The 25,801-nt window shown below is 48.4% G+C and overlaps 2 protein-coding genes across 13 annotated transcripts in view; one reads left to right on the forward strand and one right to left on the reverse strand.

The window, feature by feature from the left end:
* Positions 1-124: 124 nt before the first annotated feature.
* On the forward strand, positions 125-25,689 carry XPA (XPA, DNA damage recognition and repair factor). Of its 11 annotated transcripts, XR_009867609.1 has the most exons (9): positions 125-321; positions 1,562-1,666; positions 4,730-4,835; positions 7,995-8,160; positions 9,856-9,973; positions 14,794-14,891; positions 14,982-15,127; positions 16,284-16,420; positions 18,900-18,986. XR_009867609.1 is itself a non-coding variant. In XM_062207908.1 (7 exons), the coding sequence occupies exons 1-6, from the start codon at positions 144-146 to the stop codon at positions 19,046-19,048; spliced, it is 822 nt and encodes a 273-aa protein (XP_062063892.1). In that variant the 5' UTR covers positions 125-143; the 3' UTR covers positions 19,049-19,055; positions 21,143-25,689. The 11 variants fall into 11 exon arrangements, 6 of the variants coding, with proteins under 6 accessions (XP_062063892.1, XP_062063893.1, XP_062063894.1 ...); XR_009867607.1 differs by lacking the exons at positions 14,794-14,891; positions 14,982-15,127; positions 16,284-16,420 and adding exons at positions 19,384-20,273; positions 21,143-25,689 and having other exon boundaries at positions 18,900-19,055; XR_009867608.1 differs by lacking the exon at positions 16,284-16,420 and having other exon boundaries at positions 18,900-18,989.
* Positions 20,848-25,801, reverse strand: part of NCBP1 (nuclear cap binding protein subunit 1) — a 43,371-nt gene continuing 38,417 nt past the window's right edge. For both annotated transcript variants that reach the window (XM_062207903.1, XM_062207904.1), the window contains 4 exons: positions 25,573-25,687; positions 23,360-23,488; positions 22,352-22,465; positions 20,848-21,349 (listed from right to left, as the gene is read on the reverse strand). In XM_062207903.1, coding sequence (XP_062063887.1) covers positions 21,236-21,349; positions 22,352-22,465; positions 23,360-23,488; positions 25,573-25,687 — 472 coding nt within the window. In that variant the 3' untranslated portion in view covers positions 20,848-21,235. The remainder of the gene's footprint in view (positions 21,350-22,351; positions 22,466-23,359; positions 23,489-25,572; positions 25,688-25,801) is intronic.

Below are 25,801 nucleotides of genomic sequence, written 5' to 3' on the forward strand. Positions count from 1 at the left end.
TGCCCCGCCCCCGGCCTCTGCCCCGCCCCCTCAGTCCACGCCCCCCGGGCCGGGGAGCGGCGCAAAGGCGGAGCCAGGGGCACGCTTGGGCGCACAGTGCGCCTGCGCCAGGTCGGTGCCGCGGTCCTCCGAGTAGACCGACAATGGCGGCCGCGGAGGGCTCTTCGCCGGAGCCGGCGACGGCGACTTCCGAACAACCCGCGGAGCTGCCTGCTTCGGTGCGGGCGAGCATCGAGCGGAAGCGGCAGCGGGCGCTTATGCTGCGCCAGGCCCGGCTGGCGGCCCGGCCCTACCCGGCGACGACGGGCGCGGCTACCGGAGGTCTGGTCCCTTCCTTCCGCTCTCCCTGACCGCCCGCGACAGGCTCGCGCGGCCCGGACACGGTGCCATCGCCGTGACCTGTGCAGACCCGGGCGATTCCGCGGTAGGGCCCCAGCCTCCTGACTCCCCGGCCAGCTCGCGGCTCCCGCCGGCGCCTCGGCTCTCCCACGTCTTCCCCCTCTGCTCCCCGGGCCGGGCCCTGTCTAAAGCTTTGAGGCCTGCGAGCCTGCACCCGCCTCCAGGTGCGGCTCCTTCCCGGGGCCCATGAAGGCGCGCACCTGCGGCGGCCGCCGCCCTCCGGGGCTACCGGGAGCACCTGCAGCGCCCCACTTTTGCCACGTGATCTAGCTTGTCACAGCCAACCCGGAAAGGGAGAAGGGCAGGAAAGCAAGAGACCAGGGAAGGGAAGGGGGTTGTCCAGGTTCAAGTGCGTTAGCTAATCAGGACCGGAACCCCGGGGCGGGGCGCCGAGGCCTCGTCCCCCAGCGCCTCTCCTAGCCTGGACGTCTCTCAGGCCTTGGGAAGTTACCCTCGTGGAAACTGGGTTTCCTCTGCCCCCTTTTTGGGACGGCCTTTGGCTGCTTGTATCTGTCTGTCATGCATCTGTCAATGCTGTATTTGTTGGCCTTGCTCTTAGGGGTGGTATCCACATTATGTCCCCTGGCTTCTGGAGCCAGTCCCGCCTTCTCCATGTCTGATTGTACATCATATCCTGTTTTGTGGGTGCTGCGTGGCCTGCCAGTGTGTGTGTGTGTGTTTCTGCCTGTATGTGCCCGTCTGTCTAGCCCATACCTCCTTTATTTCCTGTTTAACACACTTGCAGAGTTTTGCATTGCCCTCCCTAGTGGAGCACTTTTACGTCACCTGGGTGCTCCCACAGCCTTCCTCGTTTGCTCCGTGCCTCAGCCCTCCAGCACCTGCCTCTGGGGCTGGGAGACTTAGTCTTGCATCTCTCTCCTTTGTCTGAGGCTCCCAGCACAAGCGTGATCCCAGTTAACCCCCAGCCCTTTCTCGAGTGGGTCAGTTTTCCAGAAAGCCTCAGCCCTCCAGCTCCCTCCGTCCCCTTCTCTTCCTTCCCTCGCTGAATGCGTGCTTTCGCTCACCTTCCAGGAGGATGGAAATAGCGCTGAGAGTGGACATCTTTGTCCTTGTTGATCTGTTTAAGCAAAGTTCGTGTTTATGCACAAGGGACAGGATTGGCTCACCGAGTTCATTTGTTGGCCTCTCTTACTTTTCGTAGGTGTGGCTAATGTGAAAGCCCCCAGAATAATTGACACAGGGGGAGGCTTCATTCTGGAAGAGGAAGAAGAGGAGCATAAAGTAGGGAACATTGTTCATCAACCAGGTGAGGCGTTTTTCAGAAAATAAGTGCCTAGCTTGCTTATTTCGAATCACATGTCTAATTCTTCGCAAGTCGATGTCAGGCAACACCAGACTGATTTGATCAGTGAGCAGATTAACCGTGGTAAAGTTTGTCAGTGGATTAGAGAAAGATCAAACATCCATGTGTGTGGAAATGATTATTTCTCTTGTGTTTTTGTGCTTGAGGTTAATGCTGTCTGTTTTACATTAGGGACGCACAGGCAAAATGTTGACTTATAAATACTCAAAATGCTTCTGCTAGTCTGAAAGAGGGGCTAGAACCCAAGAGATAAAATTTAGGACATTCTTTTATTGCTATTTAAAAAAAAAAAGCAGCTTACAAAGTATAAATGAGGAGTGGCATAAAGAATGTTACCTCTTATGTAAAGTTGATGCTGGGTAAATCACTTACACCTAAGCACACCCCCAGAGTCAGGGCACCCTCACATTCTGAACAAGATTAAAAACATGTGATTTGAGTGTAAGTTTGACAGCCAACAGTATAATAGAATGGCTTAAAAACCTATTCCAGGCTTTGTGTCTGGCAACAGAAACGTGCATTCACCGAGGTAGGGGGTAGCCCTGTTCTTTTTTTTTTTTTTTTTTTGACAGGCAGTTAGAGAGACAGAGAGACAGACAGAAAGGTCTTCCCTCCGTTGGTTCACCCCCCTAATGGCCGCCACAGCCGGCGCTGTGTCAATCCAAAGCCAGGAGCTGGGTACTTCCTTCTGGTCTCCCACGCGGGTGCAGGGGCCCAAGCACTTGGGCAATCCTCCACTGCACTTCCAGGTCACAGCAGAGAGCTGGACTGGAAGAGGAGCAACCGGGACAGAATCCAGCGCCCAGACCGGGACTAGAACCCAGGGTGCCGGCACTGCAGGCGCAGGATTAGCCAAGTGAGCCACGGCACCGGCCCGAGGTAGCCCTGTTTTGTGTGTGTAAACTATTGTTTTCAGAAGTCGAGAGTAAAAGGATTAAAATATTTATGGTTTTTTTTTTTTTTTTGAGAGGCAGAGTGGACAGTGAGAGAGACAGAGAGAAAGGTCTTCCTTTTTGCCGTTGGTTCACCCTCCAATGGCCGCTGCGGCCAACGCATTGTGCTGATCTGAAGCCAGGAGCCAGGTGCTTCTCCTGGTCTCCCATGTGGGTGCAGGGCCCAAGCACTTGGGCCATCCTCCACTGCCTTCCTGGGCCATAGCAGAGAGCTGGCCTGGAAGAGGGGCAACCGGGATAGAATCTGGCGCCCTGACCGGGACTAGAACCCGGTGTGCCGGCACTGCAAGGCGGAGGATTAGCCTGTTAAGCCATGGCGCCGGCCTAAAATATTTATGTTTGAGTGTCATATTCTACGAGGGATACAGACAGATGTATAGTACCCAGAAGAAGGGGGCCAAAAGGAAGTTTTGAAACTGTCTTGCAAGGGTACTTCAAAAAACTCATGGAAAATGAAATGAAAGGATAAATTTGGTGCAAAAATTCTCTAGACTCATGCATGTAAAGGTTTATCAGAAAGTTCATGGAAAGTGCACGGTGTGGAAAAACTGCATGGATTTCTGTTTTTTTTTTTTTTTTTTTGCATCAAAATAAATTTGTAATTCTACTTTTCACAAATTTTTCAAGCACCCTCATCAGTGTCCCCTCAGGAGTTTATAATCCAGTAGTTGAGATCGAGAGGAGGCTGTTTCCCCTGTTGGTAGGGGCTGGAGTGGAGGGAGAGAAAAATGGTCTCATTGGGCCAGGTGTTTGTTAAGGGATTAAGGTACTGCCTGGGACACCTGCGTCCCCTATGGGAGTATCTGATTGAGTCCTGGCTACCCTGCTTCTAATCCAGCCTCCTGCTAATGTGCACCCTGGGAGGCAGCAGGTGATGGTGCAGTTAGTTGGGTCCTTGCCAGCCTTGTGGGAGACCTGGATGGAGTTCTGGCCCCTGACCTCGGCCTGGCCCAGCCCCAGCTATTGCAGGCATTTGGGGAGTGAACCAGTGGTCCCCCGCCCTGTGGGTGTGTGTCCTGCTGCCCTCAAATAAATACATTTTTTTCTATTAGGGAATGAATTATGTAGTGTCTTCTACTGTTGCCTTGTTCATTAAAATTTTTTAAAAAAATTTATTTTCATTTTATTTGAAAAGCAGAGAGGCAGCCAAAGAGAGACCTGTCTGCTTGCTGGTTTACTCCCAGAATGTCTGATAGCCAGGGCTGGACGAGGCCAAAGCCAGGGGCCTGGAACTCAATCCAGGTCTCCCTTGTGGGTGGCAGGGACCCAAGTACTTGAGCCGTTGTCTGCTGCCAACCCAAGGGTGAGCATTAGCAGGAGGCGGGATTGGAAGTGGAGGAGCCAGAACTTGAACCAGGTGCTCTGGGTTTCCCCAGGTGGCATTTTAACTGCTGTGCCAGATGCCTGCCCCTGCTAGCACTGCCCTTGACCGTGTTATACGTTGGTGCTCTGTCTCCCCAGTCTGTAGGCGGATCCCTCGCCCCCCTTGTGTTTTAGCCACATACACCATAGCAGGTGGAATAATGGTGCCCATGCCGTTGTTCCTGCCCTCGTCAGCCTGTGAATGTAGAAGGCACTGTGCGGGTGGGAGTAAAGTCAAAGGCCATGAGATTGTCTGTGTGGGCCCCGTGTCCCCATGGAGCCCTTGAAAGGACCGGCAGAGGATGCGCGTGTCGGGAGCGAGCTGGCGCTGGGATGTGAGAAGCTGCTGTTGCCTTGAGTCCAGGGACGCGGGGTGGGGGGTGGGGGGTCCCCTGCAGAAGCAGCCCCGCCCACACGCAGCTGGCAGGCCTGCGGAGCTGATCGGTTTGTGTCTGAAGCCATGGCCTGGGTGATTGCTTACCGCAGCGGTGCGACACCACCACCGCAGATGCTGTGCTCACGGCTGGGGCTCAGCAGTTGTTGAGGGCCTCATTACATAGTTAAGGTTTTATTTCGTCTTTGCCTTAAATGCACTGTGTCAGCAATAAAGATACACAATGGGAAACTACTAGAGGAAACTGCATTGTTGTTGTCGGAACAGAAGGATACTGATTCCCCTTCCTGTGCCCAGGGCCGGTCCTGGAGTTTGACTATGCCATATGTGAAGAGTGTGGGAAGGAGTTTATGGACTCGTACCTCATGAGCCACTTTGATTTGGCCACCTGTGATAACTGCAGGTCCGTATCTTACGTCAGCTGGGGTCTTCACTGTGGGAGTTGAATGTGTGCCCGTAAGCCTGGGGCAAAACGATCGCTTTTCTTCTGGGGGAGGGGCTGATGCTCTCGGAGTAATTGTGGTTTTTCTCCTGGGAGTGTCCCAGAATCTGAGGCTTCCATTTGCCCAATACACAGGCAGCCTGTGCGCGCTGCGGTAGCCCCGTCCCATAGGAAGGCCGCCTCCGGGTCTGCGGAGCCTTCCCCATCTCTCTCTGCGCGGGTTCCGAGCCCTTGTCTGTCTGTGTCCCAGCGTTATGTGCCGGTGCCTTTAATGCAAAGGCCCTCAGAACCCCTTTTCCCATTCACCTTTTGCACTGAGCAGATGAGGACAGGCACCGCTGTCGTGCTTTCTCGCCTAGCCTGCATCCCTTTTGTATCACCAAAGAATCCCCCGCACAGGACTCGCCCGTCTCTGCTGTTAACTCCCCCAGATCCTGCGTTGCTGTCTCTCTCACTGAAGTCCCTGTCCTGGAGTCTCACTGGGCCTTCCTAGTGGTTTCCATTGTTGTACCTACAGCGTGTTATTCGAATGGCAAAGTGACAGGTGGCGAGAGGAGTGACAGAGATCTTCCATCCACTGATTGACTCCCCAAATGGCCCCAGTGGCCAGGGCTGGGCCAGGCCGAGGCCAGGAGTCCAGCACTGCATCTGGGTCTCCCACATGGGTAGCAGGGCTTCAAGCACTTGGGCCATCTTCTCTGTTCTCCCAGTCGCATTAGCAGGGAGTGGATTGGAAGTGGGGCAGCTGGGGCTCGGAGCAGCTGCCTGGAGCAGCCTCCCGAGGTTTGTCTTAACAAAGCCTCCTCCACCCCAATGCCTTTTTGAGAGCTCTGGGTCAGTGCTGTCCCACTTTGGTTTTCTTCCTTGACCAGTCCTAGGTCCACCCTCCCCTGCCGGAGGAGCGCCCCTCTGAGTCCCTCCCGCAGCAATGGAAGCTGTCGCTGGCTTGTTAGTGGAAGCCGTGGGAGAGAGAAGGGGAGCTGCTGTCCCTGCCCACGTGACCATGCACGTGGCTGGGGATGCTCTGGCTCTCCAGTTGGTGTCATCAGCTCGAAGCCCATTTCCCATTGCCCTGGTGTTGCAGGCTCACAGCACCGTTGTCACTCCTTGAAGACCACTGTGGGGTGGGTGTGGGCATTTGGCGTGGTGGTTAAAGTGCTGCCTGGAACACCCGTACCCCACATCCGGGTCCTGGCCCTCTGCTTCGGATTCATTTCTTGCTAATCTGCACCCTGGGAGGCGGAGTTGATGCCTCAAGTCCTTGGGCCCCTGCCACCCACAGGGGGTGACCTGGAATGACTTCGGGGCTCCTGGCTTCACCTGGCCCAGCCCTGGCAGTTGGGGGCATTTGGGGAGTGAACCAGCAAGTGGACTGTTTTGTCTCTCTGCCTTTCATATGAAAAGAAAAAAAAAATCCTAAGAGACCACTGTAGTTTTGAGTGATGCGCCACATAAATTCCCATAAATAAAACAACTGTTCTATCAGTTTAAAGAAGGTTGTTGAGTAGTCTGGAAAAAACCACTTCTGTGTTAAAAGTAATTAGGAATGAAGCTGTCCATTCTGTTTCCATTAAGATCCTTGAAGATTGTAGTCGGAGCCAGGTAGTCTGCATGCCCTCTCCCTTAGCTTATGCATCCAATTTCAAGTCCTGGGGTTTTGTGATAGAACCTTCTAGATAAGACCTTTGAGTTCTCCCTTCTGTGACACGTACTTGCTTTTCAGTGTTTACCATTACAGTAAAGACCAACTTCATTCACTGGCTGTGTCTCTGCTGTCCCTGTTTAATTCCAAACCCACTGGGCTCCATGTTCAAACCATTCCTGAATCTGTTGCCTTCTGTCCCATCTCACCACTACTTTAGTGTAGGCCACTGTCATGTCGCCAGGGCCACTGCAGGAGTGTTCTGACTGGACTCCGCCCACCACCTGCCCCACCCTTGCACCCCTGGTGTCCTCTCCCTGGGCTGTTTTGCCCTAACCTTTTAAAAAATGGTTTCTAATCTCCTTTAGCATGGAAGTGGCTTCCCCGTGACTCACAGGGCCCTGGCATGACGTCGTGTCCTCCACCCCTGGAAGTGCTCTGGTTTGCACTCTGAGCTCCAGGGGCAAAGCAGGCCCCCACCCTAGAGCCCCTGCAGGTGCTTCCCTCTGCTAGGAGTGTTTTCTAGAGTCTCACTGGTGGCCTTTTCTGACTACGCAGCCTGTGTGCAAATCCCTGCACCTTCCCTAACCTCTGTGTTCCTTACAGCACTTTCGCCTGCTGTTCTGATACTCATTTATAGCCTGCCTTCTCCTGACCAGAGTGTAGCATTGTTCACACAGGCGGTCTTTACCCTGTGCTGTGTGCCTGGCACCTGGCAGGTGGGTGGATAACCAGGGAGTGGGACCAGTGTCTCCACTGTTGGCTTGGTTTGGAGGAGGTCTGTGCCAGTTGGAAGCTCAGCAGTGGGACCTTGCCTGTGTGTTTCTGGTTTCTTGCCCAGCTTGACTTTGTGCTTTAAGTAATTTTAAGATTTATTAATTTATTTGAAAGGCAATTACAGAGAGGCAGAGGCAGAGAGAGGTCCTCCATCCACTGGTTCACTCCCCAGTTGTCCACAATGGCCAGAGCTCGGCCCATCCAAAGCCAGGAGCTTCCTCTGGGTCTCTCATGTGGGTGCAGGGGCCCAAGGACTTGGGCCATCTTCTGCTGCTTTCCTGGGCCATAGCAGAGAGCTGGATCAGAAGCAGAGCAGTTGGGACTCGAACTGGCACCCACATGGGATGCTGTACCTACCGCAGGTGGTGGCTTAGCCTACTACGCCACAGTGCCGGCCCCAACTTTGTTTTCTTTCCATTGAATCTCTGAGCCCATTTGTGCTACCCTTAGAAATCCTTTCAAATGCTTTATGGAATAAGAGGACTTTAAAGAAGCCTTAAATTGTGAATGGTCTGAGTGCTGCTGAGGGGACTTCCCAGAAGTCAAAGAAACTGTTTCTCTTGGATTCCTTAGGCTGCTCGGGTGACTGAGAGAGTTGCAGGAAGCAGTGTGTGTCCCTTTGGGCATGCAGATACTGGACTGTTTGAAAACTTAGTTTATTAAAAATAACTCATTTATATACTAACTTAATCTGTTTTCAGAGATGCTGACGATAAACACAAGCTTATAACCAAAACAGAAGCAAAACAAGAATACCTTCTGAAAGACTGCGATTTGGAAAAAAGAGAGCCAGCTCTTAAATTTATCGTGAAGAAGAATCCTCATCATTCGCAGTGGGGTGACATGAAACTCTACTTAAAGCTGCAGGTCCCCGTGAAGTTCTGCTGCTTAACTTTACTTCTGGGTCAGGTGGTGGCTTAGCCATGACCTGGTTCTAACTGGTTTCTGCTCAGGCAGTAAAAAGATTATTTTTCTTTGTTTTGCATATGGGTCAGGGTCCCTTTCATGTATAGTCACAGATTCAGGGATGGTTTTCTAATTTTGCTTTTTGGCATGACACCTTGGGGCAGATGTGTTGCTGTTAGGTGATACTGTGAGTGGTACAACTTGGAAAGAGTTTGGAATTGGAGTCAGCCCTTGTTCCCCTCATCCCCCCACCCTAGAAAGAAGAAATCTTAAAAAAAAAAAAAAAAAAAAAAGAATCCCAGGAATTTCACAAATGCCGAGATTCCACTCTGCCCATCTGGAATGCTGCTAGTGTCTGTGAGTTTAGTGCAAGAGGACTTGAGAAAGTCAATGGGGAAATGGAATTCACAGGGAAGGCTATTTGGGCGCACAAAGGTTTGACACGTGCATTCATTTTTCATACTGGACATTCTTCACGAATGTTCTGAAGACCCTCCTCTCCACTCTCAGGGCAGGGGCCCAGGTCTGCCTCCCTCCTTTCCCAGCAGAGCGGCTCCAGGTGCTGGGACAGCTCCTCTCCAGGCTGCTCCAGCCTAGGCAGGTGCCCGGGGACACAAGCTGCCTCCTGGCCTGTCACACGTGGCACACATCACAGTGTTCTTTTTGTCCCATTAAATTACTGGAAGGCACTACTTTGGAACAGTTTGAATTGGAATATCCTCTATCTTTAGATAAGATTACAAAGGCATGTTGTGAAGCAAAACATACACTAAATTTCATTAACTATCAATTAGACTAACCATTATTTTTTAAAAAATTACTAATTAAACTGACCCAGGCTTTCTGGTCCTTGGTGCTTTTGTTTCACACTTACTGAGCCAGTGTCATCAGGATTTGTAAGGAAAAGGGCATCGTGGTTTTTGTCGTAAGTCACAGACTTGTGCCTACATAAAAAGGGAGCGGCAGGTGCAGACGTCTCCCTTAGGATTCCTAAACTCCTGCAGGTTCAGAGTCCAGCTCTTCAGAGCCACTTCTGATTCGGAGTTGTGAGAGTCCCACACATTAAGTACACTGATGTTGCATTTTCAGGGACGCTAAGTTGTGGACAGTGTGATGTCCTCTACCTTGTGAGGTATATAACTTTATTAAGAAGAGCTGAGACTGGCTACACTGATTGGTACTTTGGTCCCCTTAACATTTGGACCATGTTGGTATGTAAATTATTCCCTTAAAATGTAACAAGTATTCTAAAGAGACAAGGAACGTAATCCAGAGGTTTATAACTAGGATGAACTTTTAGGTGTTCTGTGGATGCAAAGTGAGTAAGTGGACAGAAACAGCTGCCGACCCAGACGAGGGGCAGTAACTTGTATTTCCCGTGGCTGGGCGTTTTTGGAGGGCCGACCTGGCTCATTGTCAACACACACTTCCTTTGCTGAGCCTGCCACAATGCAGCAAGCCCACCGACCACGCCTGCTGACTCCTGGTGGCCATGCAGTCGGAGTGTGGCGCTGCTGGCTGGCCTCGAGCGCCGCCTGCACTCACTGCAGCGGGCACCGGTTCAGATCGCCCTGCTGCCTTTCTTCAGTGGCTCGGGCTCTGCCGGCTCTGCAGGCCTGCCGGGCAGCTGGCTCACGTGCGGGTTCTGTGTCGCAGGTTGTGAAGAGGTCTCTTGAAGTTTGGGGCAGTCAGGATGCTCTGGAAGCAGCCAAGGAAGTTCGACAGGAAAACCGGGAAAAAATGAAACAGAAGAAGTTTGATAAAAAAGTCAGAGGTGAGTGGCTCCATTTTATGTCACCAAGGATTGTTTTTGCAACTCTGTTAAAAAAAAAAAAAACAAAAAAAAAAAACTCTGTTGCTTCTTCCTGTTTAAAGATACAGTGTCGCCAGGAGATGGGAACGTGGTTTCTCATAGCTGAAATGACTTAAAGTTGTCCCTCAGACTCGTCCACACCGCACAGTGCTGCATTTCTTGCTTTTCTTTTCATCTTGAAAGGCAGAGTTAGGGGCAGACGGAGATATTCCATCCATTGGTTTGCTCCCCATATGGCTGCAACAGCGGGGGCCTGGCTAGGCTGAAGCTGGGAGCTGGGAGCTTTATCCAGGTCTCCCACATGGGTTCACGGGCTCAAGCACTTCAGCCGTCTCTGCTGCTTTCCCAGGCACATTAGCAGGGAGCTGGATCAGAAGTGGAGCAGCCAAGGACTTGAAGCCATGCCCATGTGGGATGCCAGCACTGCAGGTGGAGGCTTTCCCTGCTACGCCACAGCGCTGGCCACGTTACTGCATTTTTAAAAAGTCGTAAGCCATCATCATTTTTTTTTTATTATTTGATAGAGTTACAGACAGTGAGAGAGACAGAGAGAAGGGTCTTTCTTCCGTTGGTTCACTCCCCAAATGGCTACTATGGCCTGTGCTACGCCGATCCGAAGCCAGGAGCCAGATGCTTCTTCCTGGTCTACCATGCAGGTGCAGGTGCCCAAGCACTTGGGCCATCCTCCACTGCCCTCCATAGCAGAGAGCTGGACTGGAAGAGGAGCAACTGGGACTAGAACCCGATGCCCGTATGGGATGTTGGTGCCGCAGGCGGAGGATTAGATAAGTGAGCCACGGCGCCGGCCGTAAGCCATCATCTTAAAGTGAACTATGTTTTTAAATAGGAACAGTGTTAAGGTGGAGGATGGTATACCTGGGCAAGGACTTGGCATCAATTAAATCTTAAGTATGGTCAGCAGTGTTAGAGAAAACAAGTACCAATGCTTCGTCCTTGGGAAAACAGAAGAGATGTGGCCTACGTCTTAGTTGTCTCATCTGGCAGCTTCAGAAGGAGCTCAGGATGTCAGTGAGTCTAATCACATCTTTTTAAATGTTCCAGCCAGTTCTCTTTTCTCTTAATCTTTTTTCATTTTACTTAAAGGGCAATGAGACAGAGACCTTCTGTCTACTGGTTCACTTCCCAAATGCCCACAATACCCAAGGCTGGCCAGGCTAGGCCCCAGCCAGGAGCTGGGAACTCCATCTGGGTCCCCCACGTGGGTGGCAGGGATCGAGGACTTGAGCCATCAGCCCTGCCTCCCTGGGTACTCATCAGCAGGAAGCTGGAATCAGAAGCGTGGGTGGCACCTGAAGCCGGGAACCATGAGCTGGGCTGCAGACTCCAAGTGAGATCTTAACTGTTGTGCCAACCCCTGCCCCCCCTTTCACTTTACGCATGACTAAAAGACCCGGAGCGTGGCGGGAGTGACTTGGCAGAGGCGGTGATCGGCAGAACTGGAGCCAGGCTTTCTTACTGCAAGTTGTCCTCTGTAGTCCTCCCTCTACCTGTGCACCTGTCTCTGCAGGCAGCCATCCATCTCCTGGCCCCTCTGCCCCTCTGTCTCTACTCATATATCCAGGCATCCGATAATGTGTGTATGTGTCTGTGAGTCTGTCCATCCCTCAGTCTGTCCAGCATTTACCAAGTGCCAGGCAGTGCTGACATAAAGGCTGAATCCCAGTTTGTCAGGGGAGCCCTGGTGCTGCTGACCAGTGTGGTACTGCAGGAGCACAGGGCCCTTCTGCTCCTGACCCAGGCAACGGATTTCTCAGTGCTGTAATTAGGTAGCGTCCCAGCACAGCCTAAGAGGTGGAGAGTTAGTACGTATTTCCTGTACATACTGGGTTATGTCTATATACTAAATCGATCCACTTCAACGTGTCCTAGCCGTGACATGTCCTGCTTGTTTTCAGGACCCTAGAAGAGGCTTTGGAGGGTGAACTGGATAACTCAGATGTCTTAAAAGCCTTAAAAGCCTCTTAAAAGTGTTTCGCCCTTTTCATCACTAGATGAATCCAGTACAGTGCAGAAAAGTCAGAAAACTACAAAGAACTCCTATCCCAAGACCCTACTCTCAGACAATGTCACATTTAACGTCTGTTCTTCCAATTCTGTTCTAGGTATAGGCCCTTTAACTTTTTTAATAAAAATGGAAGCACTATAGACACTTATGAAGTTATGTACATCTCTGCAGAAGTGTGGTTACATACCAAGCAGTTTACGGCGGTGGAGCCAAGCCTCCTGTGGGCAAGTGTGCTGTGTAAGAGCATTTCTTCAGAGAATTGTCCCCAAATGTGTCAGTGTTGTGCCACAGTCTTCTAAGATCCCAATAAGGACTGATTGAGAGGGTTCGGAAAGACCTGTTTAAAATCTGGCTCCTTTCTTTAATCTTTTCAGTGCTCCACACTAGTCCTTCCTCTCAACTGCAAGGAGAGCCTGAAGGATAAAGCACTGCCCAGGCACCTTAGGGATGTGGAGGAGGAGGGCATGGCCACAGCCGCCACTGAGGGTCTGTTAACCCAGCCACCTGGAGCCGCCTCGCCTCTTCCCTCCCTGCTGCCTCCTTAAACCACTTTGGTATAGACAACAATGTAAGAAGAAAGAGTAAGTATGACCTAGAGGCGTGGACCTGCACAGTGATGGAATATTTAAAGATGAGGGCTAGCTGCCATTTTTTCTTAGCCATTAACTCTAGTTGGTCAAGATGTCATGTAACTCTAACTAAATTCTGTTTGACCGAATCAGTGATATTTGTTTCATGTTTTTCCTACCACGATAAACATATATATTTAAACATATTAACATGAACAGAACTTTTTCAAGAGTTGCACAGTTTTAATTGAAAGAAGTAGAAAGTTAGATAATTCGCTTTTGAAAAATCACTATAGTAAGTTGCTGCTGCTAATCAGGAAAACCAAGGCCTGTGCGTGATCCCACGCATGGTGTTATTTCCCAGGTGTCTACAAGAATGTTGTGTGTGTGTGAAGACCTAGGTCTGAGTTCTGTGACCCGCCACGTTCCTGGTGTCCTGGTGTGCAGTGTGCAGGGGTCCGTGTGCTGCCGCCTGCTGGTTGACTTCTGAGGTTGCTGGATATGCTTGTGGCGGGGAGGAGCCACAGCGGAGATTAGGAACAAGGAGCCTATGTGACGTTTACTCGGGAGGCTCAGCCCAGAGGAAGAGCAGCGAGTGTAAAGGTTCTTAGTGGAAAAGAAGCTGGACCCTAGTTCCTCTTGGTCTTCTGATCTGATGCACCAAGCAGCTGACATAAAGGCTTTCAGAACGTGATCTGCTCAGTAGCTTCAGAATGGATCTTAATGTACACCACCACTGGAGTGTCAGGACGAGGGGTCTGTGACCAGCTCAGGTTTGAGATTTCTCAGAGCCAAGTAGAAATGATGGGGTTGATGTGCTCAGTTTGGCTGGCCTGGATACTGGATGAGGATTTTCAGGTGGTCCAACAGTGTGTCTTGGGTTTACAGGCCTTCTTTCACAATGAAAGTGGAGACAAGGCTTTTCCTTAGTTACACGTTTTCCTTAGTATGCCGCTTCTTGCCAAACAACCTGATCGTCTGAGTTTGTGTTCCCTGTACATCCTGGGCCTGTGGTTTGTATTAATGACTGTTTAGGACTGCTCTGAGTTTGTGGGACACAGTTCTGCCACTCTGCTTTAGTTTATGGAGAACACATGCTATTACAGCTTCGCATGTTCCTTTGTCTTCTGTAATTTCCTTCTTCAGTTACCAAGGTTCTCTCCTGTCAAGTATTCAGACGTATCTGGTCTCCCTCTGCTAGTTCTTGTACCAAGTTTACCGCATAAGCAGCATGGGTTTCTTTGCTCGCAGACTGCCTCTTTGACGGAACTAAATGATAAGCTACAGTGAGTCACAAACGTAAGGAATCACGGAAGGCACCAGTACAAGGCTGGTGACCGAGAACACGTTCACAAATGTCCAGGACAGGTTGTCCTTAGCAGCCGTGTGGGTCTGAAACTCAAGGCCAAGGGGACATGGAAAGCCTCTCCGTTGCCCTCCAGCCTCAGTTGGACTTTCGGTGTCGCTTAGGCTGTGTGCTCCTGCCTGGGGTTCCCGCATCTCCTCCGGGTGCGCCCATGGTGCTGCCGCTGCCTCAGGTCACTCTGCAGCAGACCTGTTCTCTAAGTTGTCTTTACATGAAGTAATGGGACAGCCCTAGGAACTCTTAAGAGGTTTTTCCATACACCACCTGTTGGCATTTGGCCAGTTATTTCCATCTTACACAATTTTGCTGAAGCACTCACAAGTTACTTGCACACGCTGTGATTTCCATACTTTTAGTATATTTTCTCCTAAAAATAATGGCAATTCTCCATAACTAAAAAAATGCTCACACTCAAACTTAGCAACACTAAGTGCTAAATCAAGCATAAATCTGTACAGTGCCATCTGTAGCTTACTAGGTGTTGGTTCCAGGGCCCACGGGAGGAGGCTACACATTGACGACAGCCTTGAGTGCTCCCCCAGTGCCTGCAGCAGCCCCAGGCAGGGACCAGGAACGCCATCTGGTCTCCGCAGCGGAATTCTTACCAGGGCCTCCCAGGCAGTGCATTAACTGCAATGTGACCTGGGGCTGGAACCCCGGCACCGATCCCGGCTGTGGCGTCCCAATGGCACCTTCATGCTTCACCAAACCCCACCCTGACTGACAGCCTCTGTCTAGTCCCTCAGCCTTTCTCCCACAGGACTGATGTTTTTGAAATCTCCTGGCCAGCTGCTGTATAGTCTCTCTCTCTCCACTTTAGATTTGCCAGCAGCTTGGATCCTCGTGATTAGATTCAGGTTGACTACTTTTGGAGTGCTGGGTGATCCTGTCAAAACATACCACATTTGGAAAGACATGGTACCAGTTCCTTTTTTATTGACCCACAGTTGTACGATGTTTTTACTTAATCAGCATAATTAGCATTTCCATCTCCTTATTTCTTCCAAGTGCTGTAAACCTTAATCACCCGTGTGCTTCAGAACACAACTCATTACTGCCACGTCAGTTCTGCTTGAGCGAAGTGTTGTCTGCCCAATTTCTGCATTACAAAAGTACCCTTTTCCCTCTGCAGGAAATAACAACTATGAGCCAGGGTGAGTATCCTTCCTCCCATCTACTCGGTGGTTTTAGTGTACGATGAGTCTTCTTTAGTGTATGCTGTGGTGGATACATAAATGGGGACATTTCTATTTCTGCCATCCCTTCTGTAATTAGTATTTGGCTTCTTTTGGAAAGAGCCTTTCTTTTCCTCCACTTTGCAGACAAAATCTCATGGAGTCTTCGTCTCAGGTAAATGTATGACAGTTCATTATTCATTTTGATGCTTGAATTCCCCAGGTTTGGCTAGTGGAATCCCCCTCAAGCTAGCTGTTTTTGTTCAAGTTCTTAACAGTATAAAGAACCAACCCTGTACCCTCACCCGGAGTGACCTGCCAGCACGCTGTGCTGTTTGCAGTCTCTGGTGTGCTCTTTAAACATTTTTTCTGAACTATTTGAAAGTGGGTTTCCATCACAGCCCTTTAACCCTAAATACAGTAGATTTCCTAATATTCTTTTAAGATAGCCAAAGCCTTATTAATGTTAGTAGACGTAGCACTTAGTCTGTCATCCATTCTAGCCTTGTGAGTCAGTCCAGTCACGTGCTTTCCAGTGTTTCCTTCATGGAACAGTGCAGAATCAGCTACTGGCCTTAAACGCCTTTATTCTGCATTGCCTTAGCCCTCGTATGACACTGTTCTTGAGTCCCCTTCCCGCCCTGTCTTCTTAGGAACAGTGTTTCTCACTTGGAGTCTGTGTGCCTCAGTCCGGGGACTGTATGTGGTGTGCCTTCCTCAGGGGCTCACACAGTGTCCATCTGCCCTCAACGGTGGTGGTAATTTTAATTTGATAAGAAATTGTTAGGACCCACAAATAAGCCAGTTCCCCTTACTCCCTCCTAGACTGAGCATTCGTCAGTTGGTAGTTCTTCCCAGACGAGTCTTCAGTAACATGGCTGCCAAGAACTGTTTTTGTGCTCAGATTATTTCATTTGGTTCAGTGGGAATCTTAGGTCAACAAGCCACCATCCGTCTTACTGCCTTCTAGTGTAAAACACGGGTACAGTTCTGTATCTGCTTCCATATACACACATACACCTTAAAAACCCCAATTTGTACTGATACTTCCTGCTCTAAAATTTTAAGGTTCACCCCAATTTTCCCCCTTCAAGTTTCTGACCGTTCGAAAGGTGGCTGCCATTCTGTCCTCTAGTGACCTGAAGCCCATGTGTAGCTGACCTCTGGAGGGAGCCCGCCCTCCCCTTGTTGGGCTTTCTCCACCCTGTTACGGAGGCCTGCTTTGTCCATTTGCTGGCTCCAGCATGAGGCTGTTCAGAAAGGGATGGACAGGTAAGATGACAAGCCTAACATTTATTAGATCAAGCATCCCAAGTCTGAACATTTGAAATTTTGTGAGCACCAGTGTGGGATGCCAGATGAAAAATTGTGCCTGACCTCATGGACAGATGGCTTGCAGCCAAAATGCAGGTATACTAAGAATACAGTACAAAGTGTACATGAAATGTAAGTGCATCTTGTGTTTAGACTTGGAGCCCAGCCAAGATACTTCATTACGTACATGCACACATTCCTGGTCCCAAGGATTTCAGATCTTTCTTCCTTTGTGGCAGAAGTTTTTCCAGTAAAGTCTAGTAAATACAGAAGATGTTTTTTTATTTTTTTAATTTTTTATTTATTTTTAAAATTTTTTTTTGCCAGGCAGAGTGGATAGTGAGAGAGACAGAGAAAGGTCTTCCTTTTTGCCGTTGGTTCACCCTCCAATGGCCGCTGCGGTGGCGCATCTCGCTGATCCGAAGTCAGGAGCCAGGTGCTTCTCCTGGTCTCCCATGTGGGTGCAGGGCCCAAGGACTTGGGCCATCCTCCACTGCACTCCCGGGCCATAGCAGAGAGCTGGCCTGGAAGAGGGGCGACTGGGATAGAATCCGGCGCCCCAACCGGGACTAGAACCCGGTGTGCCGGCGCCGCAAGGCGGAGGATTAGCCTGTTAAGCCACGGTGCCGGCCAGAAGATGTTTTTTAAAATACTGTAGCTGGACAGACTAGCTGTAAGAAAGCAGTCAGTGTAAAACCTTAAGTTCAATTATTGCTAGGAAATAGGATTTCTGGTTTAGTATTAACTTTTCCTTCTTACTTCTCTAAGTACATGTAATACTCAAAATAGGCAGAGAAGGTAGCTTGGCATGCTTAAGTAGCAGTCAGATCTTCAGGGCTTTTCCCAGTGGGGAAATAAAGGAAAGTGGTAGCATACCTTTTTTCAGAACCAAGAAAAGCACGGATTGGTAAACAGAAAAGCTCTTCTCCTGTTACCTGAAACCAGAAGGAACTGAGCATCTCACGTATTTGTAAAACACCCTAAAGTGCAATAAAAGGGCATTCTAGATAGACCTAGAGAAGTCCGCGTCCTTCAGAACTTGAGCGGGGACTGAGGATTCGGGTTGGAGTAGTGTGATTTCCCCTTCGGATGGTGGGGAGGCCTTTAGGAGGGCAGGCACGCACTGCAGCAGGAGAATCCTCGGAGAAGGCGCTTTCCGTGGCGGCGGTATGGAGAGGCAGCACACCGCTGCGGTTAGGAGTGTGGGCCCCAGCTGGAGTGGACTTTTGCTGTCAACTAGCTGTTTGACCTTGGGGGCAATTTTTAGCTACTCTGTGCTTTTGTTTTTTCGTATGTAAAACTGGGATGACAGTCGTACTTGCCTTGGAGGCTTGTGATGGTTAAATGCATTTAAAGTGCTTGGAACAGTGCCTGCTACACAGCCCTATGTTTGCTTTTATTTTCACAATATTTAGTCTGAAACTAGGAAGATTCTAGTAGTACTACTTCACAGATCTAGAATGGATTAAGAAAACGTGATTCTTGGTGTATGATTTTATGGGTGACATGATTAAAGGTTACACCCTTAGCCAGCGCCATTGCAAGAGACAGGACTAGCTGGGTGGATCATTGGGGAACACAGAAATGTAAGTGGTGTTGCTTTTTTATTCATGAGACTGAGATGGCAGCAGCCTGTCACCTCCTGTCAGTGCTATGCATTGTGCAGTGTGAACCTGTAAGATGGGGCTGCCTTGGTGGCTTCTCACAGCATTCTTTCCTCTGTAATGTGACTTGCACAGGATGTAGTGGAAAGAGCTCCAGACACTGGAGTAAGATGATCTGGGTTCACACTGCTAGCTTTGTTCAGTTTCCCTACCTGCAAAACAAAATGAAGTAAAATATACTAACTCTATGGTTATTTTCAGAATATTCATTGATCCTTATTTTTAGATGTCCTTTGCCACAGTTGTTCTTTTCTACAGTAGCGCTGCCATCCCACAGAATCAAGGTCATAACAGACTTAGGAAAGTGCTAATGCCACAGGCCTCAAGTTGGAAACAGATGAGCATGGAGTGGCAGAGTTCTCGGCTCTCTAGTTTCCTTGCAAGCAAAGCTCAGCTTGCCTCCTGAAGTAGCTCCCGAGTTGTAAATGTAGAACTTAAAGAACTGTTTTCTTAGTTATCCCCATGGATTCACTCTTCATGTTGCTTCCAAAGTGACACATCCGTTCTGTGACTGACTCCTCAACCTGATCTACTTCTGTTCATCTCTGTCCCCACACCCATTTCTGAATCTCTCAATTCACATCACTTCAAGGTTGATCTGATTTTTTCAGATCTAAAGCTTGTCGCAATGCTATCAACTACTTGATTGGTTATAAAGTAAACCATCTATGATTTAAACACTCATCTACATACATAGATGGCTGAAAGTCTGATGGATTCACTTGGACTCAGCTGAATAATGTCACCGAGAAACTTTTTTTTTTCCATCCTAGAACTGCGGCGAGCAGTGAGAAGCAGTGTGTGGAAAAGGGAAACAACTGCTCACCAACACGAGTATGGACCTGAGGAAAACATAGATGACGACATGTACCGGAAGTGCTGTACTGTGTGCGGCCATGAACTGACATACGAAAAAATGTGATTTTTAGGTCAGTGACTTTTTTGTATTTAAATAAAGGAAGTTCAGATTGGTCCTGTACAGAATTTACCAAACATAAGGCCTTTATGAAGGAAACACCATATAAATTATGCCAGAGTAGTAAGTGGATATTATGGCCTATGTGCACGTTTTAGGCAGGGTCCAACTGGACTGGCTGAAGACAGAATACCAGGGCTGGGAGTAATTTTTCTAGTAACAAGGATGGTAGTTCAGTGGTGTGGTAGGTCAGAGAAGCAAATAGGAAGAATGAGACTGAGGCAAACACAGACTGATGCAGTAAAAAGGCCACAGCTCCCCACACCATGTTCTCAACCCAGGAACCAGAGATGGTGCCAGTTCTATGTGCAAGACATGGGGAGCCACTGCTGGAAAAAGTCCTGAAAAAGAGGCATGCACAGTGAGTTGAAGGCGTCAGCTTTGACCCTAGTGTCTGGGGAGCCCTTTTCAAGTGGCAGTTTAAAATGGGCACATGGATCAAAGTCTGCAGGTACTGCTAACATGTACTCTGTACTCCGCTAATGCCAGGCAAGCACTCTGCTTAGGCTTCCAACAGCACTTCTAGGGGAACAGAATGAGAACCTACAGTCTCATGTCACCCCAGGCATTGGAATCAGGCTGCGTCAAAGCTTTCAGGTAGATGCACGTTCCCATACAGCCCTGAGTCCTGGGTGTGGACCTGGGCCACATTACTCCAGGGTCCTGTTTTTGTCTAAACATGGTCGACTACAGCAGCCCAGTGTGTTCACCTTCATCAATTGCAGACAATCCTGTCAGCCACATCTACTGTATCCAGGTTGGCAAGGTCTTTCCTCATCTTTCTACATTCACATGACAAAAGCCTGTTTGTACAGTACTGAATGCACCATATGATGTGTAGCGAGATGCTTGCTCATGTACCTTTATTTCTTCCAAGTTCAATCCCTCCTTCAGTTTTCCCGTATACCCAGCAGCCAGGTAAGAGGGTTACATCACTGCCCAGCTGTTAGAAGCAACTGTTATGCATGAGGAGGAGATCAAGAAAAGAAAACGGAAGCTACACACTTATGTAGAATGTGGATTCAAACTCTGCAATGCATTAGGAAAGGGTTACAAAAGTCAAATAGTTACCAGAGCTGCCAGTGGGTATTCTCTGGCTGAACCACCTTCATCTGGTGCTGAAGCAATGGGAAGGAGAAACAACATAAACAAGATGTGGTCAAGAACCTGGGTTCTAGCCCTTTCTCTGCTAGTAAGCTGCCATACAGCTTGAGTCTTCTGAATCATTATTTCCTATTGTCTATTAAAATATACAGTAATTGCAAGAGACTATGATGGCTTTATTAGAATTTGGAAAAATCCTTAAAGCTGAAAAAAAAAATACCAGTATCACTAACTGCAAATTCTTTAAACAGTCATTTAAGTCTCAACACCAAATAGACTTAGCAACTAGTCATTTGGAACAGGCTCCCCCAAATCAAAACTCACATCTAATTTCAAATAGAGTTCTAGGGAGTTTGGCCACTCAGTTCCACTTCAGCATGAAACTCACATGACCTCAGACACTTCCTCTGAGAGGCGCCACGCAGCAGAAAGATGCTCTACGACCACGAGTCCCAACCCAGAATCGCCTACTGAGGACATCTCTTCCTTGACAGCTTCAAAGGTTCCCATGTGACTGACGTTCAAATTCTGGAACAGCTGCTCTGTTAAACAGCACTTTATATACTAACAAGATCTCAAGTGGAGTAAGAAACCACCAACTTTAAAGAATTCTAGATGAGAAAAATCATGAAAAACCAAGGTTTAAAAAACATATTTTTAGCTTTATTTCAGCCAGGTTAGGTTATCCAGAGCTGTGAAAAGCTATACTACCTTGTGATAAACCCATCAGTTCTCTAGGCTACAACGTAAGCTTGACCTCTAGTATTTCACATACCTCACATCTGTTTGGTGCCTTAAGGAGGAAAAAATACCAAATTGATCACAGAAAAGTTGTATCTGTCACATATAACACATCATAGTCATCGCCACAGTATTGTCATTAGGAAATAATTGCTTTTTATATTCCTCACACTCTCCCCTTTTGTTTCCCTTAAGAGGTGAAAGGATACTACAAGAAAGAAGCATTCAAACCAGCAAAAACAAATTATTTTAAGATACTTAAAAAATCCTGATGGGAGAAAATGGCCACTAGGCCTGCAGAGCACAGAACTGCTGGAACACAGCAAGGATATGAGGGTCCAGTTCAGCAGTGAAGAGGAGGTTCTCCAGGGTCACCATGTACTGCTGGATGATCTGGTGATGCTGCAAACACCGAAAAAGGGGACTTGAGGGCAGGAAAAAGCACAGACGCAATCCTGTAGAACATTTCCCCAGCAGTCTACACACACTGCAGCAAGGAGAGGTCGGAAAGAGTCTATCATGCAATAGGAATACTGGGCTACTGAGAAGCCCCGACATTAAGAAAATACAGCGAGAAATTAGACCCATGAGTGTTCAACAACTTAATCTAGTTCTTTATCAGCTTCTAGGTAAAGGCAGTTCCTGATTCAAGGAGTGGCAGTAGCACCTGCTTGCTACTACTCCTGTTGTCACAGATTAAGCAGGGGAGAACCCAGCTGACCCTAAAGACATAACTTCTAAAAGCCAGGCAGACAGCAGGGGAGAACCCAGCTGACCCTAAAGACATAACTTCTAAAAGCCAGGCAGACAGCAATAGACCTAAGAAGATAAAGCATCAGAAGATGAAAGATTTTCTTTTACGTGCGCCTATATATACCTGAATACACTTGGAGACTGCTGTAGAAATAAGAGCTGTGACAGCTTTTTTAAAGAATGGACAATAACTATGGGGTGGGTGTTTGGCACAGTAGTTAAGATGCTGCTTGGGCCACCCACGTCCTGGGTCCGAGTGCTGAAGTTCATGTCTCTCTCCGCTCTAATTCTAGCTTCCTGCTAAGGTGCACTCTGGAGAACAGCGGGTAATGGCTTAGAGACTGCAGCCCCTGTGGGAGACCCGGACTAAGTTTTAGGCTCTCGATTTCAGATTGCCCCGCCCAGGCTGTTGCGGGCACTGGAGAATGAATGGGCACATGGAAGATCTTTGTGTTTCAAATAAAATGAACATTTTTTCTTAAGGGAATTTCTATTTAAAGACTTAACGATTTTTTTTTTTTTTTAAAAGGTCAGGGAACACGAGTGCTGGTGCACTCTGCTACCTGTCCTGCAACTGCAGAGCCCGTAGGGAGCTCGCCTGGTTTCTGGGCACTGCTGATTATCTGTACTCTAGACCTGTAAGGACTTTACCTGCAGGAAGATCTGCTGGAGTCTTTCTATACAGTTCTTGTACCATGGCGTTAACACACTGGTCCCATCAGTCTCACATCGTACTAAATGTTCAGTCAAGATCATGATAAAGCGCTGGAAAGGGAACATGAGGTTGAAGTATTAGAGCATCATCCACCAGAAACAAATTCATGACAGAGACCTCAACGGATTGCTTGTTCCAACCTGTCTTCGGGACATGTGCTCCTAGCTTTCATAGTTCATTAGACACCATCGATCAAGAATGGTGGTAATGTGACTTGGTACAATTTTTTTGGCAGTACATAAAGACCTTTAATATCTAAATTGCTTTTGCTACTAACAGTATTTCTTGGCATCTATTCTAAAGGAGATGATCAGAAATGTTAACAGAAGTCTATGTACAAAACTATCAGGAAGAATCATCTACATAATCAACAGGAAATAATCATGAAATATGCAGCAAGTGTTTAACAAAAGCAACTCCAAGTTGTTTTTACAGCACAGGGAAACATTCATGCAAGAGTACAAGTTACCAGCACAGCAGCTGGAGGGACATGTTGGACCTCCCATAATGAACGTTTATTGTTTTTATAAACTTCTGTATTTCAAAACTTCTGTAAATGAGTATGTACTTTTGTGATTAAAAAAATATTTAAGGGCCAGTGCTGTGGCACAGCAGGTTAAAGACCTGGCCTGTAGCACTAGCATCCCATGTGGGTGTTGGTTCAAGTCCTGGCTTCTCTATTTTCTGATCCAGCTCCCTGCTAATGTGCCTGGGAAAGCAGTGGAGGATGGCCCAAGTGCTTGGGTTCCTGCACCCATGTGGGAGACTTGGAAGCTCCTGGCTTTGGAGTGGCCCAGCTCCAGCCATTTGGGGAGTAAACCAGCAGGTGGAAGACCTCTCTTTCTTTCTGTAAACTCTGCCTTTCAAATAAATCTTTTAAAAAATTTTTTATACCTAAGAAATGAATTGTTTGCGTTTACGTACAATGTCCCATGCCATGATACCTGAAATATGACGAGGAAGAGGTTCTTTTGTTCACTCTGAGCAGATTCCACTTTTTCCTGTAGTCTCTCTATTTGCTCCTCAAGGGCCCCATCTTTCCTGTCACTGCTTCTGTCGTCATCGTCACTCCGCTACAGCAGGCAAAGGAACACAAAACAGCTTTTAGGATTGCAGTGTATTAAAACCCCATGAGCAAGGGGAAGGGTCTTACTTTGATCAAATGCTACCTAAGGACATGTTCTCAGAGTCCTGCTGTTGTTCCAAGAAGTTCCATGGGTGCTCGCTGAGGCCAGGGCAATGTCGTGGCTCCTGTCCAATGATGGTGCAGGCTGCTGGCTATAACATCATCACCATCTGACCATCTGCACAGTGGCAACAGGGAGGCAGTCTGCTCACCCTTCAGCCCCTAAAGGGCAAGACGGAAAAGCTGGGCAGGCCCTTCTGTAGCTCATAAGCCACAGGCTGCTCTTCCTTGTCCTAAGTAGAAACGGCTGTGACTAACATAGTAATTCCAAACAGACTGCTACAAGAGTTTGCAGGCAAGCATGGGCTCAATGCATCCTCCCAGCTCACCTGGAGGGCTATGCAGCATCTGCTTAGGTTTCTACAAACAAGGTGTAATTGGGGCTGGCTCTGTGGCACAGCAGGTAAGCAACCACCTGACTCCATCATCCCATACGGGCCCTGCTTCATATCCCAGCTGCTCCACTTCCAATCCAGCTCCCCACTAATGTGCCTTGGAAAGCAGTGGAGGGTAGCCCAAGTCCTCGGGCTCCTGTACCCACAGGGGGAGACCTGGAAGGAGCTCCTGGCTTTGGCCTGGCCCAGTGATGGCTATATGGGCCATTTGTGGAGTGAACCAATAGATGAAAGATCTCTTTGCCTTCTAAATATATATAAAATGAAACAAACCCCACAAAACTTAACAAAAACCAAAACCAAAGTATAGTTTATACTTTATAGAGGAGGGAACAGGCTGAGAGGTTAGGACTCTCCTGTTAGATTCACCTAATAGGAAGTGGCAGCCAGAACCTGGTTCTAGGCATGTCGCATACCAAGGTCCTTTCAGCAAAGGCAGACATCACTGACCCTCAAAACCCTGCTAACCCCTCTCTAGAAGATGATGGCCTCCCCTACTCTTACAGGAGCCTGCTTTATCAGAGTCTTTTACTTACCAGACTCCTTTTCTGATTTCAAAGAATTCACTTTGATCTGACAGCACTTGTCTGAGATCAGCCCACTATGTTCTAGGCACCTAGGTACGGCAATGCCTTCTAACACGAAGGGCACTGGTGCCCAGCCAAATGTTCTGCAACCGGGGACATGTTAAATGAACCCGAGCTGTCTGTAGCTGTATGTGGCTACTGAACACTGGAGATGCAGGCTGTCTGGCCAGGGAACCGAGTTCTAAATTGTGTTTCGTGTTAACTAAATAGTCCCCAAGGCCACTCCTGGACGGCACATTTCTGGAGAACAGTGCGACACCGCAGAGTCTCTGCAGTCGGGCAGACCTGAGTCAGAACCTCGCTCCAGCTGTCACTTACTAGCTGAGTAACCCTGATCAAACTAACTTCTCTGAGCTCCAATTTATGCATCTATAAAATGAAATGACACTGTTCACCTTGCAGTTGTTTAGGTTTTTGAGTGTGGATTTACAGCTGAGTATGTATATTCAAGTATATTTATTCATATGTAGAGACCGGCACTCAAACTGCCTGTAGGTTCACATACGCAGTAAACCTTTTTAAAACCTACCCTGCTATTATAATGCTAGAAAATCTGGTCATTATACCAGCACTGTCCCGCTAAGCCACAGAACACAGCCAGCTCACCGAAACACTGACGTCTCACTACTGGAAGTAGCTGGTCAGCATGGACTGACTGCCTCATCCCTGCACGCAGCACAGGGCAAGTCTCCCTTTTCCCCTCCAGTACAGAGACTCTCAGAAGTGTTCTCATCCCTTCTCTCCTTTTGGGAAGTACGAGCAGGAAGCTGACCCTGAAATGGTGGACTATGGAAAAGTAAAATTTGTGGCTTCCTAAACAGTTCACCACACAACAACGACCTGCTTCTTTCTCCCTCTGCTTCTGTAAACAGCTTTGCATAATTTGGCCTCAGAAAAAAACCAGCTTTACCATCAAGGCACTGGACCTTGATTCCTCCAGCATTTCTAGTAGGCCTTCTTGAGGCATTTATGAGTCAACCAAGACCTACCCGTTTGTGTTGCCTTGCGAGTTTCTCTTTCGCTTCTTCTAGCTCTTTCTGGATCTTCAGAACGTGTTTATTCATCTTACGAATCGTAGAATGCAAGATTTCCCAAACAAACAATCTTAAAGTAACAATGGCATTTGATTACTATGTGAAGTCACAGACATAAAGCTTTAATGCCTTTTTTAAACGTTATTTCCCTCTTATTTGAAAGGCAGAGACACTATCTTTCATT

This window comes from Lepus europaeus, chromosome 12, assembly GCF_033115175.1.
Source record: "Lepus europaeus isolate LE1 chromosome 12, mLepTim1.pri, whole genome shotgun sequence".
Lineage (NCBI taxonomy): Eukaryota > Metazoa > Chordata > Mammalia > Lagomorpha > Leporidae > Lepus > Lepus europaeus.

Excerpts from the sequence above, each read along its gene's own strand:
- XPA (XM_062207907.1), top strand. The coding sequence starts at position 144 with ATGGCGGCCGCGGAGGGCTCTTCGCCGGAGCCGGCGACGGCGACTTCC. Across the intron at positions 4,836-7,994 it reads GCCACCTGTGATAACTGCAG|AGATGCTGACGATAAACACA; the intron begins GTCCGTATCTTA and ends ATCTGTTTTCAG. Across the intron at positions 8,161-9,855 it reads AACTCTACTTAAAGCTGCAG|GTTGTGAAGAGGTCTCTTGA; the intron begins GTCCCCGTGAAG and ends TCTGTGTCGCAG.